Source organism: Artibeus jamaicensis, unplaced genomic scaffold (assembly GCF_021234435.1).
Source record: "Artibeus jamaicensis isolate MK-2021 breed Jamaican fruit bat unplaced genomic scaffold, CSHL_Jam_final scaffold_474, whole genome shotgun sequence".
NCBI lineage: Eukaryota > Metazoa > Chordata > Mammalia > Chiroptera > Phyllostomidae > Artibeus > Artibeus jamaicensis.
This window is the reverse complement of record NW_026522046.1, coordinates 24,308,488-24,323,216: the sequence shown is the minus strand read 5'-3', so window position 1 is coordinate 24,323,216 and position 14,729 is coordinate 24,308,488. Positions and strand designations below refer to the sequence as shown.

Sequence of the window (14,729 nt, the reverse complement as noted above, 5' to 3'; positions counted from 1 at the left end):
GGTTGTGGGTTCAAATCCCTGGTAAGGGCACAAAAAAGAATCAACCACCTAATGCATAAATGAGTCGAACAAATTGATGTTTCTCTCTCTCTAAAAGTCAATAAATAGAAAAAATTAAAAAGAGTATTAACTATAAATTACTCTATGTACTCAGAAAATTAAGTAAAGAAAAAAAGGGGGTGGGATGGGGAGAACCAACCCCGACCAAGTTTTATCTCATATCTACTGAAACGAAAATATGCAGGTACAGGACTGTGTGTTTTAACAAGCCAAACTGTGTTTTTGAATAAACAGGATTCTGATAACAGGTTGAAGTTTGAAAATCACTGTGACAAAAAGTTTGGCAGTTGTCTAAACTGCCAAATTTAAATTCTCTATCTAGAGTGTCACTGTAATTTCAGGAGGAAAGCCATGACGAAGTATTACATTCTGTAAGTGAAAACACCTTTCCTTGCCCTATATTATTTGTAGATAAAAAGCTTGTTCTTTTTGTATCCATGTATGCTAATTGATTTTACAATGTCACTGGAACTAAAAATCAAAGACCAAGATGTTGCAGTAATGGTTTTATATCTAAAATTTGGTATTAAAAGCAAAGGAGTGAGGAACCTGGGATACACAAATGACTATATTCCTGATAGCAATGGGGGGGGGGGAAAGTAGGTTTACAGTTGTTCATATGAAAGATAATACAATAAATAATATTGTAAGAATAAACTGTGTCTTGCGCACTCACTTTATAAACCTACATTTGTCCCATACTGTATTTCAGTGGCCAGGGAAAGTTTACAGACAAATTCTGCTTCCTGAAAACTGATAGTTATGAAAACCCTAACCATCCTTTGCCTTCTATTTTGGCCTCCCAAAAGAGTAATAAAAAGGAGATATATCAAATTAAAAGGAGATATTTCCATGCAAGAACAGTAACAAATCTGTGGCAAAAAATATTTTAACATCAAGAAATACAACCCAGGTCAGACCCGGTATTTTTTCCTGTTCTCCACTAGAAAATAGTTTTCTCAATTTCTGTGTCTGGTTGAAGTGCATACTCAAGTTAAAAAGTAATTCTTGCCTGGCTGGTGTGGCTCAATGGATTAAGCTCCAGCCTGGGAACCAAAAGGTCACAGGTTCCATTCCGGGGCAGGGCAGATGTCTGGGTTATGGGCCAGGTCCCAAGTAGGGGGCTCCAGAGAGGTAACCACACACTGATGTTTCTCTCCCTTTTTCTTTCTCCTTCCCTCTCCCCTCTCTAAAAATAAATAAAATCTTTTTTAAAAAGTTCATTTTGTTTACTTAAACAGCTTTAGTTTTCGTAAATTTCAGAAAAACTAGTAAAACAGACAAAGTATTTTTCCTTTTCAACTACTAGAAATTATTCTTATTACAATAGTATATGATAACAATTGTTGGAGTACTATTACAAATGTAAGACTAACCTATGATATTTCCCAATGCCCATACTGCTTGCTCACAGACATTTTGATGGGGTGAATGGAGAAGCCTCAGGAAAAGTGGCACAGCATCTGCAGGAGGAAAACATAAGATCAGTTAAGTCTAAACAGTTACATGTCAATTACACCTCAATAAAACTGAAAAAAAAAGGTTGAAGATACTATAATCTAAACCAAAATCAATCTTGGTTTTTTTTTCTGTAACCTCAAAAGAAACCTATCAAAAAATACTTGAAATATATCTTCATTATGTAATTTTCATGAGAATAACAACAGAGGAAAATTGACTAGCAGACTACTTAGTATTGAAATTAGTTTTAACACAGAAATGTCAAATTAAGCTGGTAAGATTTCATTCACAATTAAACTTGAATTTAACTCTAATTTCAAGATTAATTCCTTATAGATTAAGTATTATCTTCAAATTAAAAAAGAGTCCAACTGTTAAAGTTAACTTTTGAATTATATCACATGAATAATATTACGTAGACCCTTAGGTCCGCAATTCCTGTGCCATCTGAGACTTTCTGAATCAGAAAGAATTTTATTGGTTGACAAGGTAGGAAACACAGAGAAAGGTTTGTATGTGAACAGAATACTGCACTGAACAAATGATTCTTCTTTTTCCTTTCAAAAATTCTATTCGAGTAAATATAGTCATTCTTTTAATAAAAAGTAATAATTTATGCATTATTTTTGGCATATTAAGACAGATTAGCAGTGGTAAAACAAATTCTGGGTCTCTTTTCTAATCTTTAAAGAGTACATAAATAGAAAGAGTAAGGGATTAAGACATTGTCTTGAGATTATATAAAATTTACCCAATAGTCAGCCCTGGCTGGTATGGCTCAGTGGATTGAGCACTGGCCTACGAACTGAAAATGTTGCTGATTTGATTCCCAGTCAGGGCACATATCTGGGTTGCAGCCCAGGTCCCTGGCTGGGGACATGTGAGAGGCAACCTATCAATGTTTTCCTCACAAAATGATATTTTTCTCTTACTCTGTCTCCCTCCCTTTCTCTCTCTCTAAAAATAAATAAATAAAATCTTAAAAAGAATTACTGAATAGTCAACTATACAAACATTAACAAAACCCCTAAAAGAACAAAAATAAAACTATCTGAACCCAACATTAAACCAGTTTTATTAAGACTTAATGTGATTACTGAATATCCTTTCTATGTAATATTAATTTCTATGTAATATAACCAGTGTCTACAATTAAATGTTTACTCAGATAACACTTTTGTTCCCCTTCAAAATCATGTAGAAATCGGTGCCTAAGATTTTAACAAGTTCAACAAGTGTAAAAACTTATACACTAAAAAAGAATTTTAAAAGTAGCTGCTTTAAAATTAATTTCTGGCAGTTGCATAGATAATTATTTCTTTGGTACAAGAATCAAGTAGTATTTATGAAAAAAAAAATACACTCAGGTTATTAGGTCCAATAATGATTTCTTACTTCTTGAAAAAATAAAGAAAAACAATCTTATTATAAAAACAATAAAAAAATGTGAAGTTATCCTTTAAACAGGACCACCTTACAAAAGAAGATTTCTTTGAAACATATGATAGTAATATCATTTGAGGAACAAGTATGAAAGACAGAGATGAGGACTGGGGGGGGGGGAATGGGAGGGAGGGGGGAGACGGGGGGGGTTGGGATGGGAGAAATAGATTAAAAAAAATGTACTTGAAAAGTAACTAAATAAAATTTAATATTAAAAAAAAAGAAATATCATTAAAACAGGCCCAGAGGCAATATGAAAAAAAAACCAAAAACCTTTATTTCTATAATGTCTGACAAATAAAGTTTAATTACAATAATGTAATAATCTGCTACTATAATTAGGGATTATCATTTTGAATCAAATGAATTTTTGGAAATAGGAAATGCCAGTTATTGGTATAAGATAATCCAAGTAACATACCCAAGTTGGCCTATTTCATCTATCTTATGTTATTGAATAGCTATTTTTATGGTATATAGTTTTATCCTTTTTAGTAGAAGACTATTTTTACCAACATCTTTAAAAAATATCACAATTTTGTCTGTTAACCCAACTTACTGGACTGAACTACTGCTTGAGTTTGTTCAGAGGTTCCAGACGCAATGTTTGTCAAAGCCCATGCAGCTTCAAACTGTAAAGAAGGACTATAAAAAACAAGTAATTTTAAACAGAAGGGACTTTACATTGGCCCAAATATCTACCAACCCTTCCTCCCTTCTAGAGCATGATAAAAACACTGAACAATTAATTTGCTTCAAGAGGTATCTATGCATCCAGAACTTCTGTTAAGTTTCCAATGACTATTTAAAATTTCTCTTCAGTATAAAAGGCATACAACCTGCTCAGGTATCCTTATTTTTAGTAAGAACTCTTTAATAAGATACCTGCACATTACCACCCTAACAGTTTTCTCAAGTACCTATCTGGCCAAACTATTTCTTGCCGGGTTTCAAAGATTAAAAATTACATGTGTCATTCTGAAGCTTCTCTTTGGCTTTCACTTTCATCTCCTGGTATCGACACATCTTGCATTGTTCCCTACTTTGGCTTTTCCACTCCATTTAGCAGGACTTTTTTTTAAAATTTAAAGATCAAACTAATTACTAGAAAATCTTATCTTCCGCAAAACATACATCTTAAATTATTTGTTAAAATAATGCACTTACTTGTCATCTCTTTCAAGACAATGGACTAAAATAGGCAATATTCCAGATTTTATTAAGTCATCAATTGGTGGATTTCGATCACTGGACAAAAGCTTCCTATAAGAGATAGACACATCCCCTGTGAAACTTAGTCACATTAATTATATAATTAAATTCAAATTCATATTTGATACAGAGATTATAAGCCTGATTATTTGGCACAAATACTCTCTCTGAAAAGCTACTTTTTAAATTTATATAATACAACCATTCTCTATTAAAGGATTAATTCATAAATTAATAATTGGGAAAATATGGTAGACCTAACCACTTTATTGCTTTTTTATTAGTATAGTAATATTATTCCCTCAATAAAGTCCCAAACATGACATAAAAAAGCAACTGTTTTTTGTGTTACCTTTATACTTAATTTTGAGATCAGAGAAAAAAAGTGGCCAGACTCCTTCATCATGTCATTTACCTTGCTAACAAAGGAATTAAGAGGTCACCAAAACACCCCAAATTATCCATCCCAGGTCACAATAGCAATAGATAAAAGGACAAAAGCAGGTAGGCTGCTGATACAAGTGTATAGTTGATACTAGTGTCCAGTATTTCATCCTATAGTACACACCAAATCAAAGTCACACAAGCTCAACAACATCCTCTAAAGAATAGCAATACATAGAAAAATATCCAAACAGATATTGGAGATACTAAGGTGAACAAGGCAGACACTCCTTGCTCTCAGTGCACTTATAGAGGGTAAAACAACAAAACTTGGTGCCTACTTACATTTGGTAGACTAAGCCTTCAGTGTGTCCTAACCCAAATCACCCATTTAAATCCTGTGCACTAATACAGTAGTTCAATAATCAAGAAAACTTAATGAGATCATATTTCTATATAAACCAAATGATGCCTATGGTACTTACTTACTACCTTATAAATGCAAACTCCTATACCTAGTTTTAAACCACTCCAAAAGTTGGCTTCATTTACCTAATATTATTCTCTGTAAGTCAACAAAAGGTCAGTTCCCTGTCCCACCACTTCAACTGCACTTTCAGGCTCTGCACATCCTGTTCTTTGTGCTTGGGATGCCCTCTGTTCTGTCTATTCAAATTCTACATACTCAAAGCCTACTTCAAATTCTATGTTTTCATAGTAACCTGCCTGAATTCTAAATTATCTGAACTATTAAAAGAATATTTACATAGAATATGTTAAGTATCACTATTTTTACATAGGTCTGCTTTGCCAATCAGGCTCTAAACTGCTTATAGGGCAAGAATTATGCCACATGTGTTTTCACAGTATTTTCTGTAACACATGGTACAATTCTAAGCATAAAGTAAGAAATAATCCAGTCTTTCTTAATTGAGATATAAGATTTAATCTTAAAAAAATTTTTTTTCTTTAAAGCTCTAGCTGGTGTAGATCAGTGGACTGAGCTCGGGCCTGTGAACCAAAGCATTGTGGGTTTGATTCAGTCAGGGCACACGCCTGGATTGCAGGCCATGTCCCCAGTAGGGGGCAACCCCAGTAGGTTGCCCCAGCAGAGGCAACCACACACTGATGTTTCACTCCCCCTCTTTCTTCCCTCCCTTTCCTTCTCTCTAAAAATAAATAAATAAAATCTTGAAAAAAAATGTTGTACTACTTTATTAAAGACATTCTCAAAAAGAAACTTTTTATTTGAGTGCATAATACTACAAGCAGTATCCACCAGATATCTGTAAAATCAGTTTTGTGCCACAGTTGATCTGTGCTAAGTTGCCAGCAGTTTTACCCACTGATGTTGCTTCTGCAACATCAGTGTAAATATTAACACAATGAGAAAGGGCAAATGAGGTCTTAGAATTATTGTGAAAATAGGGTTGATACTGTACATCCCCTGAAATTGTCTCAGGATCTCCTATGGAGATTGAGAACCCCTGCCTTAGGGATTTAATTATCTGGCAGAACTCATATTGAGAAGAATTGCTCCAAAACTATAAAATAATCAGTTCTGACAACGGTAAGCAAAATGTATCAGTTTCTTAATCATTCTTCCTATACACATTAATTTGCCATTTTGAGATGTGAAAATTTTTGTGATTTTCTTTTTACAAAACAGAGTCCTGTCTAAGAAGTTCTATTACCTGCAGTGGGCTAAATACTCTAATTCCATAATTTCAAGTTTGAAGTTCTCTAAGTAGGATCAACTTTTTGCTTAAGCCTTTCCTTATTGCAAATCACAACACAGATGTTATTCTTATATATATAAATATACAAAGCAACCACTATATTGTATATGATACAACCATGTCATCCCCAAACTATCTTTTAACACAAAGGTCTCAGTAATAAGTTTTTATGGTTCTTCCCTTAAAATATAAGAGCAGTCCTGACTGGTGTGGCTCAGTCGACTGAGCACTGGCCTGTAAACCAAAGGGTGGCCAGTTTGATTCCCAGTCAGAGCACATGCCTGGGTTGTGGGCCAGGTCCCCCAGTTTGAGGGTATGTGAAAGGCAACCACACACTAATATTTCTTCCCCTCTGTCTATAAATCAATCAATCAATCTTTAAAAAATGTTTTAAAAAGTCTCTCCTTATTAAAAAATAAAATAAAATATGACAGCATAGGCTGTACAACAGAAATATACAAAACATTAAGGAATAAGGTAGTATTCCTACCTTAAAAGAGAGTTGGGAATGTTTGTAGTCCTAAATGTTAATGTCTACTTGCCTATATTAAGTTTTTAACTCAATTTATTATTTGATCAATATGAAGACTGTGAGAATTAGCTACATGGGCAGGATCTGAACAATCTAAGCTTTTATTAAAATAAACCTATTAATCAGTAAAAGGTAAAACTTTTAAAATAACGTTTTCCAATTAGTCTATACCAATAACCTGTCAAATCAACTTTTCCCTAGCATCTGTGCTTCAATGTATTTGTGAGTTTAGAACACTGCTGCCAATTTTAATACTCTAAATCAGAGGATAACTTAAATAAATTCAGTTGGTTTCTGACTATTCTATATTGTTTGCCATCAAAGTTTAATGAATGTCAAGACTAGAATATAGTGAAACCCTAAAACAGAACTCCTATATAAACTATGAAAGTTAAATAAATCCTCAAAATTTAACTTACCTAGCAGCTTGAACTGCACTTAACTGAATTCCTTGGTTATCACTTGAAGCATTCTGTAAAAAATAAAAGTTTTGATATAGATACACAATCATCAGTGAAGTCCAAGAAATATAATGAAGAGAGGAAAAAAATAACTGAACTTACTTGAACAATAGCTTCTAGAGAGGTATTTTGCTGGAAAAAAAGTTAAAGAGAAAACTAAGTTAAAAAGTCACCTTAAAATTCCATATTCACGTAAACTTTTCATCGGTAGTTTTAAGTCACCAAAATAACAGTAACGTACCACTCTATAATCACCGTCTATATCAGAGTCTTCACAGATATCTTCATGTGGTACGTTCCTTCTCTTTAAGAGATGTTCATCCCTTTTATTCTTAAAAAAAGAAAAAGAAAAAAAGGAACTTTAACTAAATGAAACTAAATACTTTCCATACAAAGTATTTAGGCTATCCTGTGTCTATAAATTGAAATATAAAGTGCCTTAAAATAAATGCAAATGTAGAAAATTAAACCAAATTATTAATTAAACACTTAAACAACACTAATTTGAGTGCCAAATACTACATTTTGAATAAACTGTGAACTAGATAAAAACAAACTATACTTGATCTTAGCCAAAAGGCTGAGAAGAGATATAAAAACAAACTAAAAACCAGAAAATTTGATTAAAAAAGACTGTACAGTTTAAGCCAGAATCAAACATCCATATTTATTTAAAAGTACTAAGTCATTTTATACATCATCTGAGAGCTTCTCTTTATCACCTGAAAAAAAGTCAAAGCAAAGGTTGGGTATTTAAAAATCCAGACAAAAAGCAACACTGCCTTATAAAAATAAAGGGCCACTTGAATTTCACTGAAAATCTTTAGGACAAATTCAAAAATATATTCTCAACTACTTTAATACTTGAAAAGTTGATGATATTTATAAGTAACAGGTTCTTTTCAAGCAGTAGTTTATAGTAATACTACTATAAATAGAACTATTTAGCATAACTATTCTTATGACTTGCAATTTACATATCATTACACATTACAGAAGTATAAAACCACCTGGTAACTTGTTTCTCTGTTTTTTGATAATGGTTAAGTTGTATTTTGCCAATTTCAAAAGCTTGTGAAATTTAGTTAAAATCTTCCAGTTTTTCAAAGAAAAAGAAATATTAAGCACTTGAGAGTTACATACGTTCAATATCTTCTATACATGCTATATTTTTAGAATGCTGCTTAGAAGTATCCATTATTAATCAGACTTACCTTCCTTAATTCAACTACAACCTCATTTCGTTGTCTTCTCATAGTCTACAAGAAATTACAGAAAAATATTTTTAAAACATCACCTCAAATTCCATGACCCAGAGAAGACCACTATTAACATTTTGAACTACATCTCCTTATCTTTTCTTCTAGTCATATCTGTAAGTGTAATATTTGACTCATAATAAAGATTGTATTATATAGAAAATTTGCTATCTTCATTTCACACTCATATTCTCAAATACTGAAAATGTCTTTGAAGTTATCAACATACCCATAATACCAGATATACCACAAAATTAAAAGAACTGTAACATAAGATTTATAAAACAAAGACACAAAGAATAAGAGAATCCATGATCGCACTCCCCCTTGTATGAAATGTGACATGTTACAAAGTAATATATGTACAAGGTGAGTAAATTCACTGCTTTAGAAAAAAAGGTGGGGAGCCCTCTTGCCTATCCAGTCTCTCTTTCTAAATGTAAACACTGTTAGATTCACATTGATTCTGACACACTTATCTATGTATTCTATTCTTCCCCTCTCTTTCACTTCATCTGTAGATTTTTAGAGTTTTTCCATGGTGGTATATACAGAGCAAACCTCATTCTTCCTAATGAACACATAATTGTTCAATTGTGTACTGTAACCATTCTCATATTTTTAAACAAGGTCTTCTCACTTTAGAGTCACCTAACACATGGATATATGTTCACTATAAAACATCTGAATGTTCAGAAACAATACAACTTCAAACTCTTTCCATGTATGGTTCACCTCAGTCTTTCTAATGACTGCACATTCCAAGTCATAGTAAGTGGAAAGAGTAAGTCACCAAGTTTCCCTTAGGTGTCTAAAAAGTACCTCAATTTATGTTCAAAACCAAACTTCTGCTCTTTAACAAATATACATATTTTATTTCATCTCATACAGTTTATATGTGGAATGAGTTCTTTCATAAACTGTATGAAAGAATCCATACAGTTTATATGGGTTCTTTTTTAAAAAGGTATTTTTAGAAAAGAATGGAAGGAGAAAGCAAGAGAAACATCAATGTGCGACAGAAACATCGATCACCTCTCACACACCCCCAACCAGGAAACTGGCCCACAACTGAGGCATGTTGCTCCAACTGGGAAGCAAACCAACAACCTTTCGGTCTGCAGGCCAGTGCTCAATCTACTGAGCCACACCAGCTAGGGCAGATTACAGGTTCTTTATTCTTTGTAACTTTTATAGTTTTATAAGCCTTATGTTACCGTTTAAAATTTTTATGATATATCTAATAGTACAGATCTTTTAATAATTTCACAGAAAATTTTAGCAAATGGTAACTCCATCCTTCCAGTTGCATAGACCAAATATCAGGGAGCCGTCTTTGATTCTTCTTTTTTCTCTCACACCTTAAATTTGATAGCAAATACTATTGGTTCAACTTCCTCTCTCCACTCTTTCTTTCCATCCTCCTTTCTGGTCCATTCTTATTATAGCAACCAAAGGAACCCTCACAGGGAATTTTGGTTTTTGTAAGCAGGAGGAGACTCCTTTGGGAGCCTGGTGAGATCAATGGATACCTTCTCAGGATGATCTCATCATAAATTCAAAACTGGGCAGGTCCTAGTGGGTCATTACACCTGATGTAACTTTACCCGCATGTGACTTTTTTAGTAATAGGTTTATCTCTGTTTTAAGCAAAAATTGTTTCTGTGCATCTATGCTAAACACACCTTTCAAATGCCTCTTTTCAGAAGAGGCATGACCACCCTCAAAAGAGCACATAACCTTAATTATCTTGTAATCCAATAACTGCCTTGCTTTCTTCCACCTTCCTGTAATCTTCCTTGCATTCCCTTAACTGCCAATACAAAAGAGAAACTGCAAAACTGCCCCTCTCCTGAGCATCTGAGATCTTGCTTCCTGGCAACTGTCATCAGTTTGGCTCAACTAAACTTATAAAATTCTCTATAAGTTTAAATGTTGGTCATCAACAAAAGGGAATACTATTTCAGTTAGAAGTTAGTGAAAATGATGATGTAATTTTTTCTAACTTCCCAGGCATGCCTGAATTGTACACATAGATTCCACAGTAGGAAGGACTCAGTAAAGAACCCCCTTCTAAAGTCAGTCATATCACATTACACTCCTGTTCAAAACCATCCCGTGGCTCTCTACTTCGAAGCAAAACACTATTCATTACAATGGCTTAAGCCCACTCAAATCTTCCCACCTCATTTACTACTGTGGAGGAAAAAGGGGGTTCTATAGAAAGTAACTTCCTAGGTGATTGGATTATAAATTCCTAGCTGAGCAAGTCATGGAGGGTTAGCCATGCCATAGGCCTATAATTTTTAAAAATTATTTTAAATTGAGAGAGAAAGAAAGAAACAGACATCGATGTGTTATTCCATATATTTATGTAGTCATTGGTTGGTTCTTGTATGTTCCCTGACCAGGGATGGAACCCACAACCTTGGCATATAGGAACAATGCTCTTAACCAACTGAGTGAAAGGTTTTAAGCAAGCCTTACCATACAGCAACTCCTAAAAGGATGAACTACAGAGCCACACTCCTTGGATTCAGTTATTCCTTCTCAAGAAGTACTGTTTCATTTTATATGTATAGACACCTTCACTTCAATTTTTGACCCAACCAACTCATTCTATCATTAAGTGATGTTCTGGTATAGGAGGAATTTAAAAAATACCAAGACTCATTAAAAAAAATACTGGACTTTTAAAAAGACTTCCGACCAAGATGGAGGCATAGGTGGAAACACTGTATCTCCTCGCACAACCAAGTTTATAAACAACAAAGAACGCAACCAAAACAGAGAAAAAAATTGAACTATACCAGAGTCTGACAACAACGAACCATTCATCCAGACCAATAAGAGGGGCAGAGTAGGCAGCTGGTGGAGAAGGGTGGCAGTAGGAAAAAGTGGCCAGATCGACCCAGGCGCGCAGGCGGTGGTTGGCAGATCCCAGGCGTGGGGTGGCAATGGGCAGACCTAGTGAGGGGACAAGGTGGCTGGCTGACCTTGGTCACATATTCACACTCAGATAAACCAGGCAAAGGAGCAAGCAGTGAGACAGACGATGCAAACCAGGGCCCTAGCCACAGGAATTAAAGCCTAAAAGCACCAATTGAAAAAACTTTTGGGGGTCAAGGTGCTGGGAGGGGCTCCCAGGTTCACAGAGTTTGCTGGAGAGACCCACAGTGTCCTAGAGGGTGCACAAGCCCGCCCACCTACCCGGAACCAGCACCAGAAGGGCCCAATTTGCTTGCAGGAAGTGGTAGAGGAGACTGAGATCCAAGAGAGAGCAGAAAGAATGCCACTGCCCCTCTCTGACCCCGCCCCCACATACAGTGTCACAACCCAGTGACCTGGGTTGCCCCACCCTGGTGAACACCTAAGGCTCCGCACCTCATACATAACAGGCGCAAACAGACCAAAATACTATGGGTCAAGAAGAAGATTAGCTCAAAGCCCCAGAGCCAATACTTCTAAGCCACCAAGAGATAGCCAACCTATCAGATGCACAGTTCAAAACACTGGTTATCAGGATGCTCACAGAACTGGTTGATTTTGGTCGAAAATTAGATAAAAATGAAGGCTACACTGAGTGAAATGAAGGAAAATGGGACTCAAATCAAGGGAGTGGACCAGAAAGAAGAAAAAAAAATGACCAAACAGAAAAGAATGAAGAAACAAGAATTCAAAAAAAAAAAAGGAGATGCTTAGGAACCTCTATGACATCTTTAAACATTCCAACATCCGAATTATAGAGGTACCAGAAGAGGAAGAGCAACAAGTGGAAAACTTATTTGAACAAATAATAAAGAACTCCCCCAATCTGGCAAAGGAAATAGACTGCCAGAAAGTCCAGGAAGCTCAGAGAGTCCCAAAGAAGTTGCACCCAAGAAGGAACACATCATAATTACATTAGCTAAGATTAAAATGAAGGAAGGAGAGAACCCTAGAAGCAGCAAGAGATAAGGGGACAGCCACCTACAAAGGAGTGCCCATCAGACTGTCAGCTGATTTCTCAAAAGAGACCTTACAGGCAAGAAGGGGCTGGAAAGAACTATTCCAAGTCATGAAATCCAAAGACCTACATCCAGGATTGCTCTATCCAGCCAAGCTTTCATTTAGAATGGAAGGGCAGATAAAGTGCTTCTCAGATAAGGTAAAGTTCAAGGAGTTCATCATCACCAAGACATTATTATATGAAATGTTAAGGGAACTTATCAAAAAAAAAAAAAAGAAGTTAAAAAATATGAACAGTGAAAGGCAGCAAACTCAGAGTTATTAACAATGATACTTAAAGCCAACAGCTAGATCAGGAGCAGAACCATAGAAATGGAGATCACATGAAGGGTTAGCAACAGGGGAGTGGGAGGAGAAGGAGGGAGAAGGTACAGAGAATAAGTAGCATAGACTGTAGGTAAAAAATAGAAAGGGGGGAGGGCAAGAATAGTATGGGAAATATAGAATCTAAAGAACTTGTTGACACATGGACATGAACTCAAGGGGGAAATGGGGGGGAAGGGGTGTGCAGGGGGAAAGGAATGAAGGGGGGAAATGGGACCACTGTAATGGCATAATCAATAAAACATTTTTAAAAAAGAAAATATACTGATAAATAGGCTGCAAAGTGTATAAAAATAATCAAACAAATATTACAAGAAGATTTCAACATTCATTATAGTTCGATGATTATAATCTTAATAGGTAAGAATATATATATTCTTATTTGTAAAATATATACATGTGTATATATATTATTTTTTTTTTACAAATAAGGAAACAGATTTAGAGAAGTTAAGTTACTTGGCCAAGGTCACATAGGTAGGAAAGTAGGATAGCCAGGATTAGAATTTAGTCTCACACAAGCCAATTAACTACTAAGCCATATTGTCTCCGAGAAGTCTTCCAGTCAAATAAGAGTCCAAGCAAATTTTAAAGCAAATTTTTAGCGTTAATACTAAAGCAAAAGCTATACCCAAAGAGGTTTGCATTGTATCACGATATTAAACAACAGTAACAAAAAAACTACATCTCACACAGAAAATAAAATTGGTAAAATACACTACTTAAAAGATTGTTCAAAAAAAGGTAGACTTCTAAGGGACAGAGATATTTTTAGTCTGAGAATTAAAGTTTTTATTAGTAACTACTCCATCCAAAGAAGCAGGATTATGGTATTATATGGGCTTTAACTTCATACTAAAGTAACCTATTAAACAAATCCAAAACAAGTACTGTTAAATATATTTTATATACACCAAAATTTTCCCATTACAGTACATCTTATTTATTAAATATGGAGTTTCTGATAACTTGGAACTATTAATAAAGGGTTTATCAAACCAACTTAATACTGCAGTTATGACATAATTACTCATAGAAACTTAACTTGCAAAGTAGGAGAATTGACGATCTCTTTATTAGAGAGCAAAAAAGCAAGAGTTTTATTCTCTTGAGAAAAAGCTATTACCTGCAAGGTAAAGAGAAGACTGAATGGCATTGCAGAAAGCCATCCTATGCACTAGCTTAGCAGCATTTTTACCCATTTTTTTTCTTGTAAAAAACAAATGCCTTTAAAGTGGTATCACATATTCAGACATTTTCAACTCATAACTCCATCTCAATCAAAGACTTCTTTTTTTAAAAAAATTTCTACAGGGTCCTATGCAAGAGGTATATAACGCTGCTTTTTCTAAGTCTTCCCTAATCTTAAATAACAAGGGTTTTATATATCACATGTGAATATAAAAGTTGTGAATTCACATGACCTACACTGATACAGTAAGCTGTCAATCAGAATTCCAAAAAGCTATGCCAAACTGGCCAAGGGCTTATTTATAGGCCAAAGAGCTATGTATAGGACAAAGGCTTAAGCGGGGAGGAAGACTAAGGTAAAAGCACTGAGTAAAAGGGGAGAGAGAGTCCAGACAGATGGCCAAGGATTTCTATACTTCTTTGCTTGTAATACAATATAAACTTGTAACTCAGACAAAAGCAGACATGACACTGTCAAAAAATTTTAAAAAATCTTACAGAATGCAGAATGCCATTTTTATCTAAAAAAATTCAGTTTTGAAATTTAAGAAATAATTACTGTGTCCATCACTGTGCTAATATGTTCTACAGATTAAATACTTTTTTTACTCTTATGAGGTATACAATATATTATTTAGGTAACACCACAAAAAGA

The 14,729-nt window shown here is 34.6% G+C and overlaps 1 protein-coding gene across 1 annotated transcript in view; it reads right to left on the bottom strand.

Moving 5' to 3' along the window:
- Positions 1 to 14,729, bottom strand: part of KPNA4 (karyopherin subunit alpha 4) — a 65,048-nt gene that overhangs the window by 25,499 nt on the left and 24,820 nt on the right. Inside the window, exons 2-8 of the mRNA XM_053657666.1 lie at positions 8,507 to 8,551; positions 7,534 to 7,623; positions 7,395 to 7,424; positions 7,251 to 7,303; positions 4,132 to 4,227; positions 3,524 to 3,609; positions 1,437 to 1,523 (exon numbers count right to left, since the gene is read on the bottom strand). Of these exons, the coding sequence (XP_053513641.1) occupies positions 1,437 to 1,523; positions 3,524 to 3,609; positions 4,132 to 4,227; positions 7,251 to 7,303; positions 7,395 to 7,424; positions 7,534 to 7,623; positions 8,507 to 8,551 (487 nt within the window). The remainder of the gene's footprint in view (positions 1 to 1,436; positions 1,524 to 3,523; positions 3,610 to 4,131; positions 4,228 to 7,250; positions 7,304 to 7,394; positions 7,425 to 7,533; positions 7,624 to 8,506; positions 8,552 to 14,729) is intronic.